Source organism: Mycteria americana, chromosome 3, assembly GCF_035582795.1.
Source record: "Mycteria americana isolate JAX WOST 10 ecotype Jacksonville Zoo and Gardens chromosome 3, USCA_MyAme_1.0, whole genome shotgun sequence".
In the NCBI taxonomy this organism is placed as follows: Eukaryota; Metazoa; Chordata; class Aves; order Ciconiiformes; family Ciconiidae; genus Mycteria; species Mycteria americana.
Window position 1 is genome coordinate 28,616,903 of NC_134367.1, and position 23,344 is coordinate 28,640,246.

The following is a 23,344-nucleotide window of genomic DNA, read 5'->3' on the forward strand; positions in this document are numbered from 1 at the left end:
AAACACTACGTTAGTACAGTTATGGGGGTCGGCACCTACCCCCTTATCCTCATCCTCCACATCCTCATGCTGTTCATTTGCGCATGCTTCTGTTGAACTCACCAACCGTAAGGTCTTCAAAAAATCTCGCTCTCTTGGCTAATGAATATAACAGACAGGAGACAGGACAGCAAAGACACAAGACAGACCACAAATGAAAAGAAGAGCATGAAAAGAAGAACATAATGAAGAGAACAAATACCAAGCAAGGGAAGTAATGCTCACAAAGAAAGGAAATGACACCTGAGGAGTGTGTTAGACAATTTCAGGGACATTTTATCCTTGCTATTTGTAAGTTACTCCCTTTAATGTGAAGGGATATTAAGCATCCAATACTTGTTAAAAGAAAAATTGTAAAGAAAAGGGAAGAACAGAAAAAATAGCGCATTACCCTAATAAGAAAGGAAGTCTCACTGACCACAAGAAATGAAGAGAACAGATTGCATTTCCCCACAGAATTCACAGTGGAATATTTTACCAACAGAAATACAACTTGTGTCTTTGGTATCAAGTCACAGATTATGGAAAATAACAAAGAAATCTCCAGCGGTCAATATGCAAAGAGTTAACAAACAGAGTAAATGTATATATAACAAACTAGAACCACTGCATTCTGATCTAAAAGCTTACCAAGGTGTCTCCAGAAAGGACTTCTAAAAGTGAGATCAAGTTATGTCCATCTCTTAGGTCTTCATATAGGTCATTCACATGCTTTCGAACCTGCACAGATAAATGCAAAAATAAAATATAAGATCCCTATTTATACCAGAGCATCCACACTCATATTAACATAGTTACCTTTTAATATATAGATATACTTCAGATACACCTCAGCATAGCTTTTCAAATTTATTCATTTTCATGACAAATTTACAAACCCAAATTAGTTATAACAGGCAAAGTTCACATCTGTGTTTGCACTCACACAGTTCCATCACATTTTATTTCATAGCATGAAGTTATAGGTAGTGAATGCACATAGCAATGAAAAATCAGTATCTGACAATTTAAACGATACCAGATATCCACCTATTTTGGCCTAAATAATGACCACTTACAGGCAACACTATCTAGACCTAATGAATTGTAAAAAAATATACAGAGCAGAATCCTGTCTTGACGTATGTTATCCTCAGCATGCAAGTTCACTGGAGTTAGGCCAAAAGTTAACACACTTTCTGGTCTTAAACTTATTACTAATCAAAGTACATCCACCAATTAACAACATGTTTTGTCACCTCAGATATCCCAATACCTACTGAATTTTCCCAATGGCTCACACATCCACCATATACAACATACCAAAGAAACATGACATTAGGTTGATCTAGCGAAGCCAAGGACATGCACAACCCTTCCCACCAGCTGTGCCAGTGGCAGAGGTAACTGCTCCCTACTGCTCAGCAACGCTCTACCACCAGCAGTCACCAACCCAGCGGATCTGCTCCCATGGTGCGGACGGTCAGCCCTAACAGATGGTCAGCCTTTGCCAGCTGACCTCATTCAGCTCAATTGGATTGAGAAGGGTTGATAACCAGCAGACCCTGCAAGGCCAGCCATGAGCAGGGGAGCAGATGTTAGGAGAAGAGAGCCAGCTGAAAGCCCTAACTTTTCTGACAGGCACAACAAAGCTGGGAGATGTCTGTCCACAGGCCAACTTCTTGCTTCTTAGCGTCAGCCTACTTAGCTCAAGTATAACTTTATCTGAAATTTCTTTAGCAATTTCAGCCAGTTGTTCTTTAAATGTGAAACCAAGGGCCTCATTTCTTGGAAGCAGAGATTTTTGATATTGCCAGCCAGGGCAGAGGTTGAGGGCCTTCCAGCTACAGTTTAATGTTGGTTCCCTGGCGTTCCCATTGAGGTGCCAGATCAGAAACTTCCTAAGCTTCCAGAGGATAAAATATGACATAAGAAATTTCTTCTAAAATTACCACCTCTACTAGAGACAAACTGTACTTCCAATATGAGATCTACGGGACACTTCCCTGACTGCCAACATTCAGACTGCGTGTCTGACGAAGGAATCGACCCAGACCTTCAACTTCATGCAACAGCTCTGTTTACCTGACTTTTGGGGGAATTTCTAGATCCATCCTGTTGAATAAATAACTGTCTCCATATTGATGATTAGCTTCATAAACGCTTTTTAGTTCAGGTTTTCTTACTTCAACTTTTAAGCATGACATTACCCTGCAACCTGTTTTTACAAAGACCATCATCTTAATTGGAAATAATATCAGAGCATATTTATGCTTGTGCTGAAGACTAGCCAGAACAAGTCATGTAGAAGACTGTTCCATAAGGAATTACAACTAATAATATTTTCCAAAACGTTTATACAGACTCTACATACGCAGTCAAGTTATATACATACCAGCACTCTTACACATAGCTTTACATGCTCACACACCAAAATAATATAATTTTAATTCTGGTTGTGATTTAAAAAAAACACCTGTAAGCAATTAATTTAAAAAATTTCCAACAGAAAAATTATCTGGTAATACTGAAGTACTGTTAAGCTGAACAAAGAAACAGGAACAGATGTTCTCCTACCATATCTGTGGCAAAAAAAAAGAAAAGGGAAGCCGCAAAGATACCATTAAAATCCCTGATATGAGATTTGATTACGCTAAATGCTTTAAAGATGAAAAACACAAAGGTCTTTAATTTTTAACCCAAAACAACTGTTACCTTTTATTTTTCTTTTCAAAGAACTATGCCGAACTGACTGCTAAACTCTTTCCAACAAAAGCAGGCACTTTTGTTTTTTTTTTTTAAGAGTAAAACCCTGTGAAAGGGCTCCCCACTCCTCCCTGTCCCTCTGGCCATGACATGCCACCCTCCACTCAGGAGCGCAGAATCCCAAGGCAGAGCAGATCCACAGCACGGGCTGGTGGCCAGAGTCATGGGAGGACATCAGGTTAAGGACAGAGGAAAGGGGTGTACATCTAAAAGACACTGCACCAGCACAGCTGAAGAGCTATCTGTGCAGCACCAAGTCAATGCCCGCACTCTTTTCAACACAGAACTCATGGGAGTTGCCCAACATGCAGGTATCTGAATTGTGGGATGAGAAAATACTACCATTTCTAATATGTCTGCTTTTATTTTCCATTAGATGCAAGATAATTTTGTTATCCTGCTGGTCTGTCTCTCAGAACATACATTTGTTGACCTTTTGTTTGTTTCTTATACTCTGAGGTTTCCAAAGTATTACAGAGACAACCATCTTCCCCAGCTTATCCTTCTAGAAATCACAGATGCTTCAGAGATGAACTCATACTGTGTATGAAGAAAGTGGCATAGAGCTGTCAGAACAGGAAAACCAGCAGTACACCTTAGATGTCTGTCTTAGTTCTGCCATTGGCTAACAATTACTGTGAGGATTAATTATTTAGGACATACTATGTTGGTATGCTGGTACAGGACAACGTAAGGAGATTCCAATACCCTGAGCAGCAGATGTGCACCTAAAAAGACGTATTTGAGCAATGATGTGCAGCATGTGCAGCAAGCATGTTCACTCAAAGCAGCAGATAACTTCTTTTAAAAGGAGCACCTTGTGAGATCCTACACTGCCATTTGAGAACAGCTTGCAAAATCATCTCTCTCAACTATCACTTGGGCAGGTTTCATCTCTCAACATATATAATGAATTCTTAGATCTTAAACTTGTGCATTTAAATAAAAACTACTTTATTGCTGTTTTGCCACCACATTCAACCTCCTTCAGAACACATAGTACCACAAGTACTAGATGCAGATGGGGGTTCCTGGGGGGATCTGTGGGATCTGCTGAGCCCCATGGCATTTCATTAAGAGTTCTTGAGGCTTTTCAATAAAATAATTGAACTGTCAGCCCTATGTTTTGCAAGGTCCACGTGCAAAGTAGGCTACGTGCTGCCTCAGGCAACTTTTTGCAATATACCCACATGAGTGTGGCAGATTTGGTAATATGGGCATGAGAAGAGATTCTTTAAGGAAAATGCGGGAGATGCTGAGGGGCATCTGACAAAACTTAAACAAGAGAAGCAAAAATTACTTCATCAGTCAAAAGGAGACAGGGAGAATTTAAGGCACTGTTTCAGAGGTGATTCATCTTCTGATCTTCATCTTCTGGCATGTATACTATGATGTTTGTGGCAAGGAAAGCTCCACCCCACTTGATATGAGCATGAGATATTTCATCTCATACTTTCCCAGTAAGCTTAAGCTTTGCAGTCTAGTGCCTTGGGGAATCTGTGCTCCCATTAGTAAAAAACAGCTTTTAAAACTGTAGCAGTCACAGAGCTGCAATCTAGCCCCCAGGCCCCAGCATGTCAGGCACTTGACAAATGAAGACCATAAAGATGGCTGCCACCTCCGAAAGCCAGCAATCTAATACCCTGTATAACTCGCATACCTTTATCATACTGTTCAGCTGACACATCTGGTTGTCCTTACAATCAAGTTGCTACTGGTTCCAACCTCACGTACTGTTCTGCTTCTGCAGTTAAAGACCCTGGCCCACCAGGCTTGGCTTCCTCCTCTGTGGGCTGGCATTGCAGCAAATCTGTCACCACTGCCTTCAGTCTGCCTGGTTCTCATTTCCATCAACAGAAAACAAAGCCATGATTCAGCTGCCCAGGCGCACACCTTTAGGGCTGTGTCATGTTTATGTGTAGGGGGTATGCCACTTGGCCTCCATCTGCTTCTCCAGAATGACGAAGGTTTGCCCAAGTCCTGCTAGCCAGTCCCCCACAGACATCTGTCCTGAATACCCTTACACATCTCAAACAGCCCTAGATGTCCATACTTAGGGAACTGAATCTGCACATAGTAATTTCTATTTTTGCCATGGGTCACAGCAAAGAACAAGCCATCTTCCATAGCAAGCCTGTTTCTTAAAATTTTTCTTGATATTATTAGTTGTCTTCTGCTGATACTGGAACAAAATCTATAGTTGTACACAGTAAAACCACAAGCTAGTTATGCTTGTATGGGTAAAAGGGGAAGGACTGTCCCTTCTGCTTCTGCAAGCAAAACCAGCTTGGTCTTTAAAAGGACGGATGGAAGATGCACAGGCTGGAGTACAGTAGGAAGGTCACTCTAACACTGCTATACCTCTATGAAAACACAGAAGAATCACCCCCTTTTTCTTATTCAGAAGTAAATCTGGCAGGAAAATAGGGCTGTGGCCCTTCCTGTGCATACAGTGGGTACACACCCAGCATATGTGCAGGGAGCCCTCACATTCATGTTACGGTCCAACGTATTCCAGACTAGCACCTAAAATGCAAGGGACCACGTTCTCAACTAAGACAGCGTAGGAAAGAGTGGAAACAAATGTTAATGTGCTGCACAATCTAGAGTCGAGGCAAAAGAGGCAGGAGAAAGTATATACTCAGATCAGGCAGGAATAAGTAAAAATAACTCCCACGTACCAGAGGCCACCAGGAACTCCCTAAGAGAGGAGAGGCAACTGCTGCAACCCTGGCAGGCTGCAGGGCTTGGAAACAAGGCAGAGTTTTGTGCTCACACGCTTGCAAAGTTACCCATTTTTTACAGGATAAGGAAAGCAGACTATTGTAATCAAGTATCTTTCTTAAAACATCAGGATGCTATGTTATAATTAAACTGAACTGTTTGTTAAGAGAACATGCCAAACCAGACCTTTTCTTACAGTTTCCAGAACAGCCAAAAATTACAATTAAATCTCAATCACATTTCTTTTGAACAACTGAAGTTCAGCTGACAAGCCTTTATAAAATCAGTGTCATCCCCAGGCATTATCAAGAATTATAATATTATGGATCCAACAGAGACTTTTCAGACCACATAGCCTGGGAAAGTCTTTTCAAGTGCCGCTCTCTTCGCTTCTGGAAGCAAAGTTAATTAAATGCCTGGCATAGACATAAAGCATTACCACTCTTCCAAAGGAAAATGGGATAAGGCTCAAAAGTTAGAACTGTAAAGGGTGTGTTCGGGGGAAAAAGGGTCAGGCCTTAATTACCACTGAGGTCGCCGATAAGTCCAAATGACAGCTGGCACAAGGCCACCACAAGTTTCACAATAAACTTCAAATTTATTCTTTAAGAATCTGATTCAGTGCCATGGAAAAAAGATCCCTTAAGAATCCCATTCACTTCAGCTACACTAAAACGCTTTTCTCTGAGATAACAGACACAGATAGTTAAGAGCTCCTATAATTACACTATTCCACAGAAAATGTCATCGGCATTCAGACCACTGAAAAACTGCTGTAGCGACTGCATGAGACCCTGACATGTTGAGGAGTTTCCCTAATGTTTCAGCTTCCTAAAAATGTATTTAAACTTGTTTTTAAAAGACAAATCGTATTAAAAGCTCTAGTCACCAGGAAGCAGTTTTCTGTGAGTTTTGAAAATGTGTATGTTTTAGTCCTTTCACCTTTGAAAATTAAGGAATCACAGTGGCAGGTCTAACTGCACGATAACAAATAAACCTATGCCATGAATAAAGAATAAAAAAACCTCTCATATGAAAAGCTGTATTTATGCACAAAAATAAAGATTTACTATGCCAACACATGCAGCATGCTTTATGAGAAAGACTCTAAAATTCTGAACAGGTTGTAACAAGATCCATGCAGCATGTAATGGTCAAAGTATCAGATTTGTCAAAATATCAGATTTGTCAAAATATTCCCACGTGACTGATCTGCCAAGCAAGGCTGCTGCTTCAAACATCTTCAAGACTACTTCTTTTGCTCTAGAGACCTCTTAGAATACCCCATGTAAAGCACACAAGGGTTGCTCGATTCGCAGCAGGGCCACTCCACCTTGGGTAATTTCCATCCCAACGAGCCACTCGGCACAGCGAGGCACTGAGCTGTGGTCCATGGCCAACCTGATGTCATGCCAAGAGATCAGGGAACCGAAGCGGTTACATGCAGATTGACATCCTCCCCCTGAGTCTCTCATGTTCTTTGATCTCCTTACTTTAAACCCAAAATTTATTTCTGGGGAAAAAACAAACTGTAAATACACACCCTGGTCATGATCTTTGTTTTGTACTGAATCCTATAATAAACTGCACCCGTTCCATTAAAAATAAACAAGCACACGAGTTCTGGCAGAATTTAATCACTGGCTAACGCTGCAACAGTGACCTCTGGGCACAGCTTTCCCCGGGGGACGGTGGTGGGCACAGAGTGCTGGCAGCCCAAGCGCTGGGCTGCAGACGGTGCTGTTCTCCCCGCCTCTGGGCAGGCACACCCGCTCCAGCGCTGGACACCCACCGCCCAGGACACGCCACTGGCTCCCCCCAGCCCAACAGCATGGGGCTTGCAGCCAGGGCCAGGGGCAAGACAGCACAAGAGGAAAACTTGTGCCCTATCTCTTCTGTGTGCCTGTTCACTTGCAAGTAAAGTCTGGTGAATCCAGGTTTAGGTCCAGTGGTCCAAAACTCACTCTTTTCTTTCGCTCACCGGTCTGATAATCCACTCTGCAGGAAACATTTCTTGCAGTTCAATGAAAATAAATCATTCTTTGTTTTATACTGCAGAGTAATTTTCTAGCTGTTTGACTTTGGATATTAATTTTCCCAAATAGCAGGCACAGCTAATGCTACTCCATTTCATAAAGCCCCTTTACCATTTCAAATACTTTTACTAAGTCATCTTTAAACAAGTCTCCCATCCAAAGCGAACTCAACACCCCTGATCTTTCTTTATAACAGACGTTTCCTAACTGAAGATTCACCCTTGGCTGCATCCTTGGATTCATCCTTCACCTTCTCATCTGGCCAACGCTCTATTATCATGAGAACTTTGTGATTCGAACACACTTCATGTGTTCCACCCCTCTAAAGCCCTGTCCTTGTATCTCAGCTTAGATCAGTCACGATTTTTTTTTTTTTTGCATTAACCCTCACATCTCTTCCAGACAACTCGATCACCCGATTAGTTCATTGCTTTTGCATACTCTATTTTGCATTTTGTCCCCAGTCTTCAATTGTTTCATATGACTCTGGATAACTCTTAATAAACTAACTAACTTCATTAAAAAAGACACTTGCATGGCTTTAAGGTAAATATACTGTTACTCCATTTAAAAAAAAAAAAAAAAAAATCAGGCCATTGCTAAATCTTGTCCTTACATTTCTTTTCTTATATTCCTATGCTTGATTTTGTGAGATGCATTCCAATATTCTCCTAATCCCCAGTCAGCAAGTATGCAAGAAGGTACCTAATCTTACATTTATATAAAAGAGTAGGACATAAACATGCACATCTATTGGTCCTTTCCTGGATTTCAGTAGTTGTGTGATATCTGAAACACTGTTATTGTACAGAACAAGTTTAACCAAGTGTCTTAAATGTAAAAATCCTTCTTTTCCACCTCCTACGGAAAAAATAAATTTTGCCTCCATCCCAGGTCACACATCTCAAATCTTCTTGAAATAATGGGCTGAAAGGTTCTTTTCAACCAACACTGGTCCAGACACTCAGAACACCTCCATGGGTCCTATTCCACTTACTCATCATCATTATCACAGCACTACCCTCACTGTTTTTAACACTTACACAGTCTTGGTCAGCTGCTTGTAACTTTGCATATTGGGAACAGCAAATCTATCTGAGTGGAGCCCATGCTGCATAGATTCACCAGCTCAGTAGAAATGGGTAGCTACTAATATAAAGTGGACATCTACTCCATTACTGCTAAAATATTCATTTAAGTTACAGAAATATCCATCCAGCTTTAGTATCTATTTCACCAAAGTTACCTTCATTCTACAGAGAGCCCTCAGTGAGCATGGGGGACAGATGCCACATGTGGCATATGTCATGCAAGGTCCCACGCGACTCCATGCATGTTCCCAGCCCATTGACACTTCTTGCACCAGCTGTGATTTTAATGCACAGTATGTCCATCCCTCTCCCGTGCTTTGCACCTCAGTAACCTTTTATGATTTTTCCTCAATGCAGTATTCTTCATTCAAATGCTTTTGTGTGTAAGACTATATGAAGATATTAATAAATCTTAGAAAGACAAAAAACCTGCATTACAAAACCCTCTCTACAACTCTATCACATTTTCTAGCTGTTAGGAGATAGTGCCTCAGCACATATTACTGATGATAACTGAAGTGTGACTCACAACCTGCTTAAAGCCTCACTTGTGATATTTATCCTGTCCCCTTTTAAAATATTTTACTTACAAAGGCATAAATACAGATTAATGAAGAATACAACACAAACATCACTAAGTTTCACTTTACAGGGTAGCTCACTAAAAGAGGGCATTCTCACGGGAACTATAGGATTGATACAGATTGAAATCACTAATTTAATGAAAACACAAGCTTTAGTAAAGAACTTGGCATTGATCAGCTCTAAGACTCAAAGCTGAGTATTATTTTGCTAGAGAAGGGCTAGGCCTTACTAGGCTGTCACAGAATAACACAACTATAAGTCTAAGAAGCACTGAACAGATCACCTCACCTGACCCAGTGCAGTGGAGCGGATTGAGTTTGGCTAGAACACGCCAGAGATGCTTCTCTAATTTATTATTGAAAATTCAAATGTCATAAATTCTACAGTGTAACACATATACTTCAGTGTTTTATTATGCTTACTTGCTTTTTGGGGAGGGGGATTTTTCCTTGCTAATCTTCAAACTAAATCTTCTTCTGTAAACTAAGCTGAATTTTTTGTTGTGTCCCCCCCTTAGGGCCTGACCTCAGAAAACACTTGTTCACCAGCCTCTGCATAACCACCTTTTACATACTGAGGACCCGTTATCACGTCTCCCTTCAGTCTTCTCTGTTTCAGACTAAACAAACACAATTATCACAACCTGTCCTTGATTTTCCAAGACAAATTTTCATCTTCTTACTGCTTTATTACAGACAGCTGCAAACCTCTTGTCGTTGCAAAGATCAGGAGTTGCGCAGCCACGCAGAGTTTCACAACTGTGTGCCCATAAGCATGCTCACGTGTCTATGAAAAGGCAGAATTACGAGCTGTCTGCTAAGCACCATGCTGGCCCACAGACGGGGTGCGGAGCTCATCTGTAGTTCCTGGAGCTCCCTGGGCACAAGCCAACACAGCCCAGTGCTGGTGATGGACCTTGGTAAGAACCATGGCAGGGTGAGGGCCACACTTGTTGCTGACAACATGACAAAAGGCCTGAGCCAAGAAAGGTACAATTGAAGCGTTAGAGAAACAGGGGTATCACCACAAGGATGAAGTGACAGAGCTCGAATCCTCACTTGAGGATGTGGCATGGCAAGGGCAGCGGGTGCTCGGATGCCGTTTCTGGGTGGAAGGGAGATGGGTCCTTGCTCATGTGTGTGGCCTCCCAGAGCCTGAGGGCAGCCACAAGAGCAGCAACAACCGATGGCACTGGCTCTTCCTAGTGCCAGTTCTAGCTGCAGCTAGTACTGATGGCAATATCCAAGCAAACTTTATCTGGGATCCTTTCGTTCAAACTTTGTGACAGTAATCTGCTAATGAGACGACATGTGGTAGCATGTCAAAAAATGTAGATACACCATGTACACCGCTTCCCCTTTGTCCACTTGCTTTCAAAGAGCAGTTGTTCCACAGTCTTCCCAGGGAAATTACCCTGCGAGGTCTGCAACTCCTCATTCTTTTCTTCCACTTGGGAGAGGTGTATTACGCTTATTTTAACTGCAGACTCCTAGGAGTCCCCTGTCCTCTCTGAATTCTTAAATAGACTGATAAAATGTTATAAATCACTTCAATTAGTTCCTAACCATTGGGTGAATGAAGCTATGCAACCAGAAAGCGCATATGTAATCTGAATATTCTTTGATCTGCTTTTTCCTTATCTGAATTTTACCCTCATCTTGTGGGTAAACACACTAAAATGTGTTTTGTCAAGTCAGTATTTTGTAGACTGAAGAGGCCGGGGTAATTCAGACTTTTCTACACCATTCAAAACTATTTATCATTTTTTCCCTTGGTAATGCATCCATACTTCTCCTTTCTTCTTCATATTCTGACATAATTACAGAACCTTTCTCCTGTGGACTTTTATGTCACACTGTAACTCCTTCTGGACCTTTTACTTGTCTGATTTTACCTCACCATGCTTTACTAACTCCTTAATACAAATCTTTAGTCCTGCTGCCCTTATTTCCACTTCTTGTATGGCTCCTTGGTATTTCACACATCTCTTAAAAGCAGGAGTATATTCTATACGATGCCTCCTATCTGTAGCCTGCCTTTGTACCTCCAACACAAATGCCTTCAATGACTGCCAGATCTCCTGCATTCCTCCCTCTCCCGGATTACTTCCCCAGGAGACCCTACCTATTGCTTTCCCCAGCTCTGCTGCTTAGAAGTTCATTGTCCTTTTTTTACTTCTCACTTCTCTCTTTTCTTTGAAAGGTGAGCCTGGGATTTGCAATCACTTGCTGCTAAGTTACCTTCCCTTTTTAAATTTTGAAGCAGTCCCTCCCAATCAGTCCAGACCTAACTAACCAGCAGTGTTGCTAGCAACTTTCTGAACCTGACAGGCTGAAGGTCTCTCTGGCTGGCACTTCTCTCACAAGACACATGTCCACACTAGAGGCAAGCACCCCAACTCCTGCAGCAGGCAGGGAACAGAACAGCAAGTGTGCCCTGACCTGGTCTGCACACCTGCTTGGGGATGAGCTGAGTTGTGCCACAGAAATGCCTCCTTCTTGCATAGGCTACAGAGGGCACCTTTGTAGGTGTTCAAATGCAGACCTCCACATCTGCTCTTCCCATCAGTTATGAGGATAAATGATTTTCCCCATTGCTACGCAGCCCTGTCCTTCTGATGCTAGTTAGCAACCAAAAATCTACTGTCAACCTCCTTGTTCCAGTTCAACGCCTCAAATCGACAGCAACTGTGGTCACCTTCTATCCCATCTTATCTTTGGCCAGAGACACACCGCGGTGTTTCAGTTACACAGTGCCACCACTTCTCTTCTCCCTTCACGCTTCTAACTTGCCCTCTCCTTTCCAGCCCTGTACTACATGTCATCAAATTTACCTCATCAGGGATGAATTGTTTAAAGTATGCAAATGTAATGCTAATAACATCAAACTCAGCCAATAAATCTGGCTTTCACAGCTTAAAACTACAGGGATACACTGACTCAGACCAAAGGCAAAACCCTCTCACTGCTCTGGTGAGACCCCACCTGGAGTCCTGCGTCCAGCTCTGGAGCCCTCAGCACAGGACAGACATGGAGCTGTTGGAGCGGGTCCAGAGGAGGGCCACAAAAATGATCAGAGGGACAGAATACCTCCCCTATGAGGACAGGCTGAGAGAGTTGGGTTTGTTCAGCTTGGAGAAGAGAAGGCTCTGGGGAAGCCTTCTTCCAGCCTTTCAGTACTTAAAGGGGGCCTATAAGAAAGATGGGGACAAACTTTTTAGCAGGACCTGTTGCGATAGGGCAAGGGGTAATGGTTTTAAATGAAAAGAGGGTAGATTTGGACTAGATATAAGGAAGAAATTTTTTACAATGAGGGTGGTGAGACACTGGAACAGGTTGCCCAGAGAGGTGGTAGATGCCCCATCCCTGGAAACATTCAAGGTCAGGTTGGATGGGTCTCTGAGCAACCTGATCTAGTTGAAGCTGTCCCTGCTCATTGCAGGGGGGCTGGACTAGATGACCTGTAAAGGTCCCTTCCAACCCAAACTATTCTGTGATTCTATGATTCTAAAGCAGGTAAAATACAAGGTTGGCAGACATAACGTTATTCTGATTAAAGCCAAGGTACTGTATTTCAGTAGGTAGATGAGGATTTTAAATATTATGTTACTATCTTTAAGTTTCCTTGTTTAAAGCACCATATATGCCTTTAGCAGACAATACCATTCTTTACAGGAAAAACATGTTTATTCTGGTACCTTCTTAGGTCCCCATGTAGTCACACATCTACATTACCTTGGGGTGATGGCTTTCCAAAGTATATGAAATACTGTTGTAGAATGAAATATTTTGGTAATATTTGTGACTAAATGTTGGAGGTTGCTTACTGTCTGGAGTCCACATATTGGGATAAATACTACTCCCACTGGAGCCAATGGCACAATTACACTGGTCCCATGGGAGGAAGATCAAGCCAGAGTATTTCTCAACTGATATAGAAATTATTATTAAATGTGGATACATCAAAAGTATATAGATAAAGTAAAATTCCATGCATAATTTAACAATTAATTAAAAAGCCAACACTTAATTGCAAATGGTAGAATTTTATCTCTTGTGATCTCTAAGGAAGAAATAATACTAAATAAAATCTATGCTGAGAGCTAATTGCAAACAATGAACCCACAATAAGAGAATGAATTAATATATTATTATATTAGTCTATCATAGGAAACATATTGATTCTAGTGGTTCTATTTCATCACACAGTAATCCCATGGTAGACTTAATTCTCTTCATACTCATTCTTTGATATATGAGCACCTATATAAAATAACTTTACAAAAAAACCCTCAAACACCACAATAAAAAGGATCATAAAAACGTACACTTAACTGGCTCAATAGTGCTGCATGCCATAAAACATCGATGCACTCAAGCTATCATATATTTCATGCATATTTAATTTGCTGTTTTCAATTATTCTCTTTCCTGCTCCCAATTAGTCATGAAGCCTGCATACATTAAGAGGATCAAATAAACTTGAAATCTGTGGCATAGTTTTTATTGACTTGAATTAATTTATTTATTTGCTTGCAGAGAGATTTTGTGATGCAGTTTATCATTAGCCTCTAAAACTTTGTACAAATTTCCTCCTTTTTTCAGCTTTAACTTCTGGTATTCTGTCACTAATTTTCCTCACCATCTCCTGGTTACTTTCTTCCCTCATCTAAACTTTTGATTAAACACCAAAAAAGTCCTGAGTTTGCTTGCTGATCTGCTTTGCAAAACAGCTATAGATGATACTAAGCAGATGAAAGATGCTTTACCTCCAAGCCAAAGATTTCTGAAAAATTTGTACACAAAGCAGTGTGAATAAACTATAATTGTGTGTATTTTCAGGGATGATAACAAAATCAAATACGTCTTTACACCATTAACTGATGATCTTCTTGAAGAGTTATTTTTCTGTGTTTTTCAGAAGGAGTATGTCTCAAAGAAAAAACACTTCAAGACCTTTTAGAATAGTCCTGAACACACAACAGCAAAAGCTTTTAGGAGTAAAACTGAAATATTCTTCTATCTACCAAGCAGACAAAAGGCCTTGCTGAACAACTGAAAAAGAAACTAGAGGAGGAGATACTGATACTTCAGCTGCACCCAATGCCTAAAGCAAGCTGCATGCAGTGTTGGAAGTGGGATTTTACCAGATTTGCTCCCAGCACAGTTTGCAGCAGCTGTCAGAATTAACTACGAGGAATACACAGAATACTCATTTAGATGCACTAGCACAGCAAGCAATCTTCATCTTATTTCCCTTAACATAGGAAAAACAAAACAAAACATGCTTTTTCCAAGTATGTTTCAAAAATGAAAGGTGATAAATTGAGACTTTTTTTAAAAACAGTCACTATAATTAGACTAACATCAGGTGCCTCATCTCTTAAAATAAATATAAATGTAGAGCTAAAAAGTGTTCATTTCTAAAAGAAGAGGACGGGGGGAATTTTAAATAGCAGATTAACTGCATGGCTAAAAAGAAGATACTGCAGAGTATCGCTATCTAAAACGATAACCACCAGTGTCAGTGAAGTGCCAACTTTCAGCAAGGGAATGACTGCACCACATCAGGAACAGTCCCTCTGCCATTAAGCGCATACCTGAACATTTCACGAAGCAATTGACTTAAGTGGCCATTTGCAAACAGCGTGCTGCCTGAAGGACACACAGGAATCAATAACTTTAGGTTTCTATTCTGAATTATTCAGTCTTCGCAAAACAAAAAGCTGCTCTCTCTCTAATGCACTATCACTGCAACACAGTACACAATTTTGAACACAGAGCTTTAAAACAGTAGTTTTAAAAGCATTTTGTCCTCCTACTTATAAAAGCCTTCTTGCTCATAAGACCTTGAAAAGTGACTTTTGGAGCAACTAATGACATGCAGAGATGCTGCCCATTGCTCCCACCACCAGCGTGTTTCTCCTGAGGTCCAGCCAGCCCCAAGCCAACGCATGCTGCGGGGGGCACCGGCTGGTGGGGCTTCCTGCTGCTGCAGTGAGCAGCACAGCCCTCCTTCACCAGGGAGCTGCTCAGGCACCCCAGGGTCCCATATTGCTACTAGAAGGTCAGTTGAGAGGCTTGCCGTTTCATGGAAGAAACAACCGCTTCTTCCATGAAGAAGAAGAAACATTTTCCCTTGGAGGGAAGATACGTGGATGTTCACCATATTTTCCCATCAGAGCACTGATCTAGCCAGTCTCTGGTTGCCTTGCCTTTAGTTCTATTTTCTGTACATCATAATTTCTGTAAAGAAACTTCAAGTATTTCAAAATATCCCATTTAATCTGTCAAGACTAAGATCTGGCACTACAAAAATATTTTTAAATTGGTTTGAGAAAGGAATTGAACAACAAAGAAGAATTTGTCTGCTTTTACTCCTTTTTCATCATCAACTTTTTTATTTTCTGACTTTTACCTCATTCTCCCCCTGTATTTCACACTTCTCTCATTCTTTCCTTAGGTTTTGGGGTTTGGGATTCAAAGGAGTGTCAGGAAGAATTTCTGGGCTTTCGTGGAAGTTGGATTTTTCTTTGGGTGCTTTGGGACCTTGTGAACACTGCAATAGAATGAAACCCCTTTCTTCCACAAATTTATCTGTTCTTGTTATGTCAAGGGTTACTTACTGCTGTAGCAAGTACTAGAACTTAACATCCTATTTTGACAGCAGCAAAGTGAAACACTTGATGGAAGCAGAGGCAGGTTTAGAGAAGTGAAGAGAGGAGATCTCTAACCTACCGCCACGCTATGCTGGCATGTGAGTTCCTCCCTGGAAGCTCATACCACAGCAGCAGGCAAGTCTAAAGTCCAGTATCTCACCTCTCCAACCCGTATGTCAATAAGATAACATTTAAACCAGAGCCCCACTGTCAGACAGTAGCCTTTCCAAGTGCAATGCTCTAATCAGCCCTTGGAAAATCTATTATCAATTCAAAAGAAAAACTTCAGCATTTAAAAAATGAAGTGACAGTCCACTTGATCTTAAACTGTGGAATTCAAAGATAACGTGAACAGTTTAATTTTGCAAATAACACACTATGTACCTGTCTCTAAAACTACGTACCTCGAGATCATTTGCAGGAAATATTTCTGCAATGACTATGTTTCTAGTTTAGCAAAGTACACGAGTACATGCTTAACTAGTCAGCTGAACTGACAAGAGACTAACCTTAAACACTGAATCTTACTATATACGACGCACTTATATGCTTTGAATCTAATCCAACTAAAGATGGGCAATGGAGGGGGGCAACAGAGGGCAGAAAGTTAAATATTTCTCAGCTGTCTTGTTGTTTGTGGTTACTCAGTGAACACCATAAATACAGAATTTAATTAGAAGAATGACAGTAAGCTTCCATGCCATCCCCTAACAAATGATGGTAACCTGTAAAAGCATCGTGCTGCTGACCTAGAAAAAACTCTTTTGAATATACTGCTATAAAGGGATAAGAGTCCAGTACTTTCCCAAGGACCGCAGGAGAACAGCAGATTAATTCAAATGAGCAAGGAAAGAACTAAACAAGCAGGGGAAAAATAAAAAGAGACAACAGGAGAAAAGAAAAACAGAGAAAAGAAAGCCAAAGAAGAAACAGGGGACAGAGAAGAGAAACCAGGGAAAGACATCAGTAGGATGGAAAAAAGACGAAAGAAAAATGCTATCCATCCCCGTGCCTATAGCAGGGTCCCGTCAACATGCATGGCCTGGTGCTTTCCACGATCTCTCATAATTTCCACGATCACCTTCATCCTTTCCACTTTTTGTTGCACCCCACACAGTGACAGATAAAGCACACTGACCTCCTTCTTCAGTTAGCGGAGCGAAAACACACTAGGACACAATTCATCTCCCCCTAAGGTAGTAGATGTCTGAGACATCTAGAACGGCCTGTTCTCTCTGCTACCTACAAAGGAATTCTGGATAACTAACTCAAATAAAGCTATTGAGATGCCTGAAATAAGCTGATTCCCACCTTTTTTTTTTTGTCTGCAACAAGCTATTGGCAGTCGGCAGGCAAATATGAGTTGCATGTATGTCATGAATTAAATATGTATGTATACACGTATAGATGTCATGTAATGTATTTTGTATTAAATCCAAGGTAATAAAGCTGAAAACTAGGACTCAAATTCAACTTAATGCATAGACCAGGACAGGTCTAGAGACTCTGCTAGAAATGCACTCATTTATGGTGGTACTTTTTCTGCATTCCCTCCATTATATAGTATTTTCTAAATATGCCTCTGTGTCTTAAGAGAGAGTATTTGAAGGATTGATTTTAATTTCCATGCAAGTCACTCTCCTAGAAACAACGCTGTAAGAACAGAAATTTGACAACTGTATCACCAACTGCTTTCAAATTGAGTATTTCCAAAAGATAAAGTTGAGTTGCTACATTCAGAGTTAATAGAAGAGCCATAGTCAAACTATATTTGTGTAAGTTAACAATCCTTTACTTGAATTCTGAAGTGAGCAATCTGAGGTGAAAATCAAGGCCAGAAGTACAGACACACACACATATATATCTACATATCTATAGCTATATATCTCTACAATCACTTACACTGAGAACTATTTGAAGATGAAGGCCTAAGGCCACTGACCTTGGCAAGCAAGTCAAAAGGATTTAATGTGAACTCTTTACCCTGATTTCCTTACAGGTTTAGAGTCTAAATCTTTAAGCTACTCCCAAGAGGTTGACAGTATGGCAACAATGACTGTGCATGTTTTAAAATTGTGTAAAATAATGGTGTATAGAAATACAATTTTCAATACACTGCTCTTCTGTAAAAACAGGCATCATTTTAAACTCATGTTAAAGGATTGCTCTCCAAAGAGCTTCAGACAGGCTTTTCCACTTCCCACAGAAAATTAAAACTACATCTTTAAAATGCATCTTTAATACAGTAAAAGATTAGTAACTTCTCCAAACATGGTGTCCTGGTTTCGGCTGGGAAAGGTAAAAGAAACCAGGACACATGGTAAACAATTACCTTCAACTAGAAGGAGATAGTTAATTTGGAGATTGCATTTTGCTGCCAGAGTACTGGCAATCTTCTTGCATGGTTTTTTCTTTAAATCTAATTTGTCTGAAGTACTGGACAATAGATACATTTCTTATAAATAAGAGGTAAAATCCATAAAGACAAGGCTGCAGGTCTCCAGCCTCTTATCTTTTCTCATTAGCAAGTAGAAGACTTCCGCAAGGACATAGGACCATTCGGGTATTTCAGGATTACAGTGAGGAGGTGTCTACATAGAAGGGGTCCTTGGAACAGCTGTTTCTACACAGCATGATTCCTTTGGGTGTAGCAAATCCACAAAGGAAAACCTATTGGTATGAGCAGTATTAAAAGCCATTCTGCAACTCCAGACTCACCCTGTGCATGGAAAGGTTGTGTGTAGCTGCTGCTGCACAGAGGCTGATGTCAGGACCACTCCTGATGGCTCAGTCATGTTGGGAAGGACTAAAATACCACTCTGGATGAGAGGTCTCTTGCTAAAGATAAAATTGGGACCAACTTCACATCTGGGCCTTCCTAGCTCCCTAAGTCACAGCACTTCCAAGAGCTACGCTGGTTTCAAATTTTTAAAAGATGTGAAACCAGAATTCTGCATCTTCTAAAGATTCAAGGAGCTTCCCCCCCCCCCCCCCCCCCCGCTGATTTTAAACATCCCTGAAGAAATTCTGTTCTGCTTCAGTGTCCAATATTTCTCAAATACCCACAAGTACAGCCACAAGAAGCAGAGAGATAATTAAGCTGCCCCCTAAAAAAAAGTATTTTTCTCTAAGTATGAACACAAGCAAATCTTTACAGCAGTTTCTGAACATTATACATTATGCTTATTAATTAAATCTCAACTCTGACAGTTTGCAGACACATTTTTATTTAATGTGACTTCCACATGAATTCAACCTCAGCGGGGGGGGGATCAAGGCAAGTTATGTTAAGTAATTATACAATCTGTTTCTCCAGAGAAATGTCTGGGCTAGACAGTTGGCGCTGAAACAGCAGATTAAATTTAGAATGGAAGGGCCTTGCAGTGAAGGTGAAGTCGCGGCTTTTAGTTCTCTGTTGACTAAGAGCTGTACATGTTGTTATAATGATGTGCTCTGTCCCTGAGGCAAAGTTCATTGCTATTCAAAAGAAAGATGTTGAAAAGTGACTTTTGCCCCTAGAAAGCCTCTATTTCTAATCCATGAGCAGCATACTGATGCCACGGGATGATCTAGAGCTATCCTTCTCAAGGTCATTTCCCTGTCATCAACACAGTACTTGAAAAAAAATTTTTTTCTTTTTTTTGTCTTAGCTGTGGTGCTACAGCCATGACAGACTAATGCCAGAAAAGATTGAAGCTTTGTAGAAAGAAATCATGTCCCTTGAACTTTGACTCATTTTAATTTCAAATGCAAATATTCAAATAGATCACCTTGGGATATCAGACAACAGCATTTCAACTCCCCCATGACACCTCAAAGACAAAGTAGATGCATAAATCTCATGATTTAAGATCTTCCTTATTATATGTAACACAGCTGCATCCTGAAATCAAACGTTTAGTAAAAGACACAATCACTGCTGTAGTAACGAGTCATGCAGACATCACAGCAATATCAACTGACCTTCATGAGATGCTGATTTATCCATTTTGTGAAGGTCTTCTTTTGTACTTTGTCCCGCTCATCTGGAGGTAAAAAGGAAGGAGAAAAGGGTTTAACAGCTCTACAAATGATGCAGAAGACTTTTTTTTTTTTTTTTATGGACAGCTTTACAAAATTAGCATTCTAATAAAGTTTAAAAACAGAATAGCATGTAAAAGCTCTGAAATGTCTAATCAAAATAATAGCACACAAATGTTTTTGCAGTACACCACAGCATGTCATGTGAAAGTTTCTTGAGCAGAATTTTCAGGTGAGTTCCTCCAGGGCGACAGCCCCGCTACAATAGCAGCACTACTAACAAAAATGTAACTTCCTAGGAGAAGTCAACTGTTCCCTAAAATGTACTAAAAAGATCAAAGCAAACTTTAAAGAGCTATAAAAACTACTTATAGCCCCTAAAATCCAATTAAAGTATTTACCAATAGAAAAATCTCTTACTATAATCTCTTACTTAATCACTATGTTTTTCGACTGCAATATCACCCTTGTTTAACATGCAAGGATGAGCTACAGCTTCAGCCAAAGAAAGCACTCTCTTTCTTTTAATCCTCTATAATATACACAGGGATGTCCACTAACCCAGATACAGGACCCAGCCACAGCCAGCAGTTTGCATCAACAACTGCCCACAAAATATTGAGAAGAAACAACAAAAGCAATAGACGCGGGGTAAGAAAGCATCCCACTTACGGATGGGAAGTATACACATGTATTCTACACAGCCATGTTAGAGAAACACTAACCACCACTCCAGCGCCAGAGTTAAGTTATCTCCACAAACCTATGTATGGTCACTAGCCAATACAACTGCTACAGAGCCCATTCACAGTCCCAGAGCTCCCCGGAGCAGGAGCTGCGGTGCATTAGGATCAGGACCATCTGTGCAAGCCTAAAATAGCAAGATCCCTTAAGACCCTGTACAACAAAACTGCAGCTGTTTCATTGACTCAGGCTATTTGTAGTGTGGCTGAGAATGAGCAATGAGCTCAGGTAGCAAAACAAGACTCCTTCTGCAGCTACTGCCATCTCTAGAAGACTGAATCAGATCTGGTATTTTACATTAAAAAATACTGGTTTTAGATTGGTCAAAGGTAACAGAAGTAGTAGGGGAAAAAAATAATCATGGAAGGTCCATATTCATGGACCTTCAAGTCTCTGGTGTGATACTCGGGTCTTTCAAAATAGCAGGAGATCGTACAAGAATCCATCCTGGGTACCTGCGCTGGTCCTAACAGTAGTGAGAAATTAATATTTGGGAACAAATGCAAAAACAAGACAAGCAAAAGCCTGTGAAGCCTTTGTGTACTCCTCCCTTATGTGACTCACAGACTTTCTACATGCTTCTACATATCTTTGCATTTAAGAGTCATAGATGCGGGTTTTTTTCTGTTATTATTTTCAATCCTTTTTTAACACACCTGAAACTTTGGCAGCCACAGCTCTCTGTGACAATGAGTTCTTCAGGTAGTATGTGTGGTGCACGTGTACCTTTGGCTCTGTACAGAACAGTGGCTGTTCCCTAAATGCCTTTTCCATGACACTCAAGACCTTCCAAGGTTCTGGCATATGCTTTTTCCCCCTTGGCAGCTCCACAGTCTCTTGTTCTAGTTGAGGACCCAAAAAGGGGGATTAAGAGATAAACTAAAGAGCAAAGCAGCAGTATTAGAGAGAAAAATCTGGAAGAAAAAAAAACCTTTTGCTATATAGACATTTCCCTATAGCCTTCATCTAGCGAGACAGCATTTCCAACATCAGTAATTTATCCTAATAAGGTGGCAGCTCTGGTTTGGTAGATGTAGAGAACAGAAAATCTCAGAAATAAAAGAAATCCAGAAATACTTTCACTTGTAACTGTTCCATTATGGGTAGCTGTTTTAAAAGGAACACAAGTTTTCAGAGAATTTAATATTCCAGCCCACAAATGTACAATGTATCTTTTTTCCTAAGGTGACCTCAGCTAGTTTTGACTAACTACCACAAAAATTTACACTTCAGGAAACATTACTGTGACAACAGTTAAAAAAAAAAATAAAAAATCCACTTCTTTGTATCTTGTTAGAATATGCAGTGACTATTAATTTCAACTCTGTTTACAATTAAAATGCCAACATACGTAAAAGAAGTTATGCTTACCACCCATATTCCATTTATATATGCATATATTACACACATACTCCTTGAAAAACTCTATACCTGACTTACACAATGTGTAACAGGGATGAAAACTGTCACCTGTCTGTCACCTGTCAGATTGTGAAAAACACCAGGGTTAAAGAAAAAAAAAAAGAAAAAAAAAAAACACCACAAACCCACAAATACCACACTTGTGATTTTTAATTAAAAAAAACACGGGCTTCCAAGGCAAATGCACACCAGGAGGAAAACACAGTGAACAGCATTCAATGTGCAGGAGCTCAAAGCAAAACATACCAAATCAAGTCCCGCAAATGAAGTAGAAAACAGGCAGCTTACTATGAAAGAAACACCAAACTAAGGAAGGAAACCCACTGAAAGCCTCTTGAGAGACCTTCCCCACGGAGAGCTCTGCTCTCTCCCGAAGGCAGCCCCACCACCCTGCCAGCCCAGCAGCACGCTTTACTGACCCATGCAGCACATTACTTCCACCAGCTTTGTGGTCCAGTCCTTTTCATCTTCAGCAAACTGTCTCATTCTTCCCTTCAAAACGTCAGAGTTTCTATTCTTTTCAGGGAAAGGAGAGCCAAGGAGTAACCAGGGCTTCTCCTAGCTGACAGAAAGTAGCAACTCCCCTTTCTAAACAAAACAGGAGGAAACAGCCCATCTGCTGTCACAGCAAGCAAAACTGCGAGCCCTCTGGATTTAACTCACAGTAAGAAGTAAATTAAGCATCTATGTTTGTTTGTTTGTTTTGAAATTTTAGGTGCATTAATACACATTTGAGTACAAATGTTGAGCTTTTCAAACCAGAAGTCTATTTTTGTCCTCTACCAGCAGGGAGTAGCAAGGAAAGAGCGTCACTTCAAACGAGCCACAGCAGTGCTGTTTAAGCCAAGGTAATTTAAGAATACAGGTGAGGCAGGAGCTGCAGAAAGAAAACACATCTTCCTAGGTCATCTGATCTGTAGATGAACACAATAAACCCTCAATGGTTAGTTAATCAACTTGAGTTTCTCTGCTTTTACCTGTTATTGCAGACATTATTCTGATATATCAGACATACAAACTGAAAGTCTCTTATGCTTTACATGCCTGGAAAGTACCACAAGAAGATGTCTCCAGTCTTAGTAGACTGACACCTACACTACAACACAGCAGCATCTAAAGAAGCTCCAGATCAGAAAATGTGGACTTAAAAAGCAGTTGCCGCAACTAAGGTATCTCATTGCGCGTTCTTGTAATCCTTCAATCCCAAGGACAAATTCAGGGGCCAGATCCTTCTAACACCGATGCCCCCCCCCCACAAATCCCTCTCACTTCCATGGATC

At 40.6% G+C, this 23,344-nt stretch overlaps 1 protein-coding gene across 18 annotated transcripts in view; it reads right to left on the reverse strand.

The window, feature by feature from the left end:
* DST (dystonin) overlaps positions 1-23,344 on the reverse strand; it is a 313,545-nt gene that overhangs the window by 194,116 nt on the left and 96,085 nt on the right. For all 18 annotated transcript variants that reach the window (XM_075498103.1, XM_075498099.1, XM_075498102.1 and 15 more), the window contains 2 exons: positions 19,842-19,903; positions 670-759 (listed from right to left, as the gene is read on the reverse strand). In XM_075498103.1, coding sequence (XP_075354218.1) covers positions 670-759; positions 19,842-19,903 — 152 coding nt within the window. The remainder of the gene's footprint in view (positions 1-669; positions 760-19,841; positions 19,904-23,344) is intronic.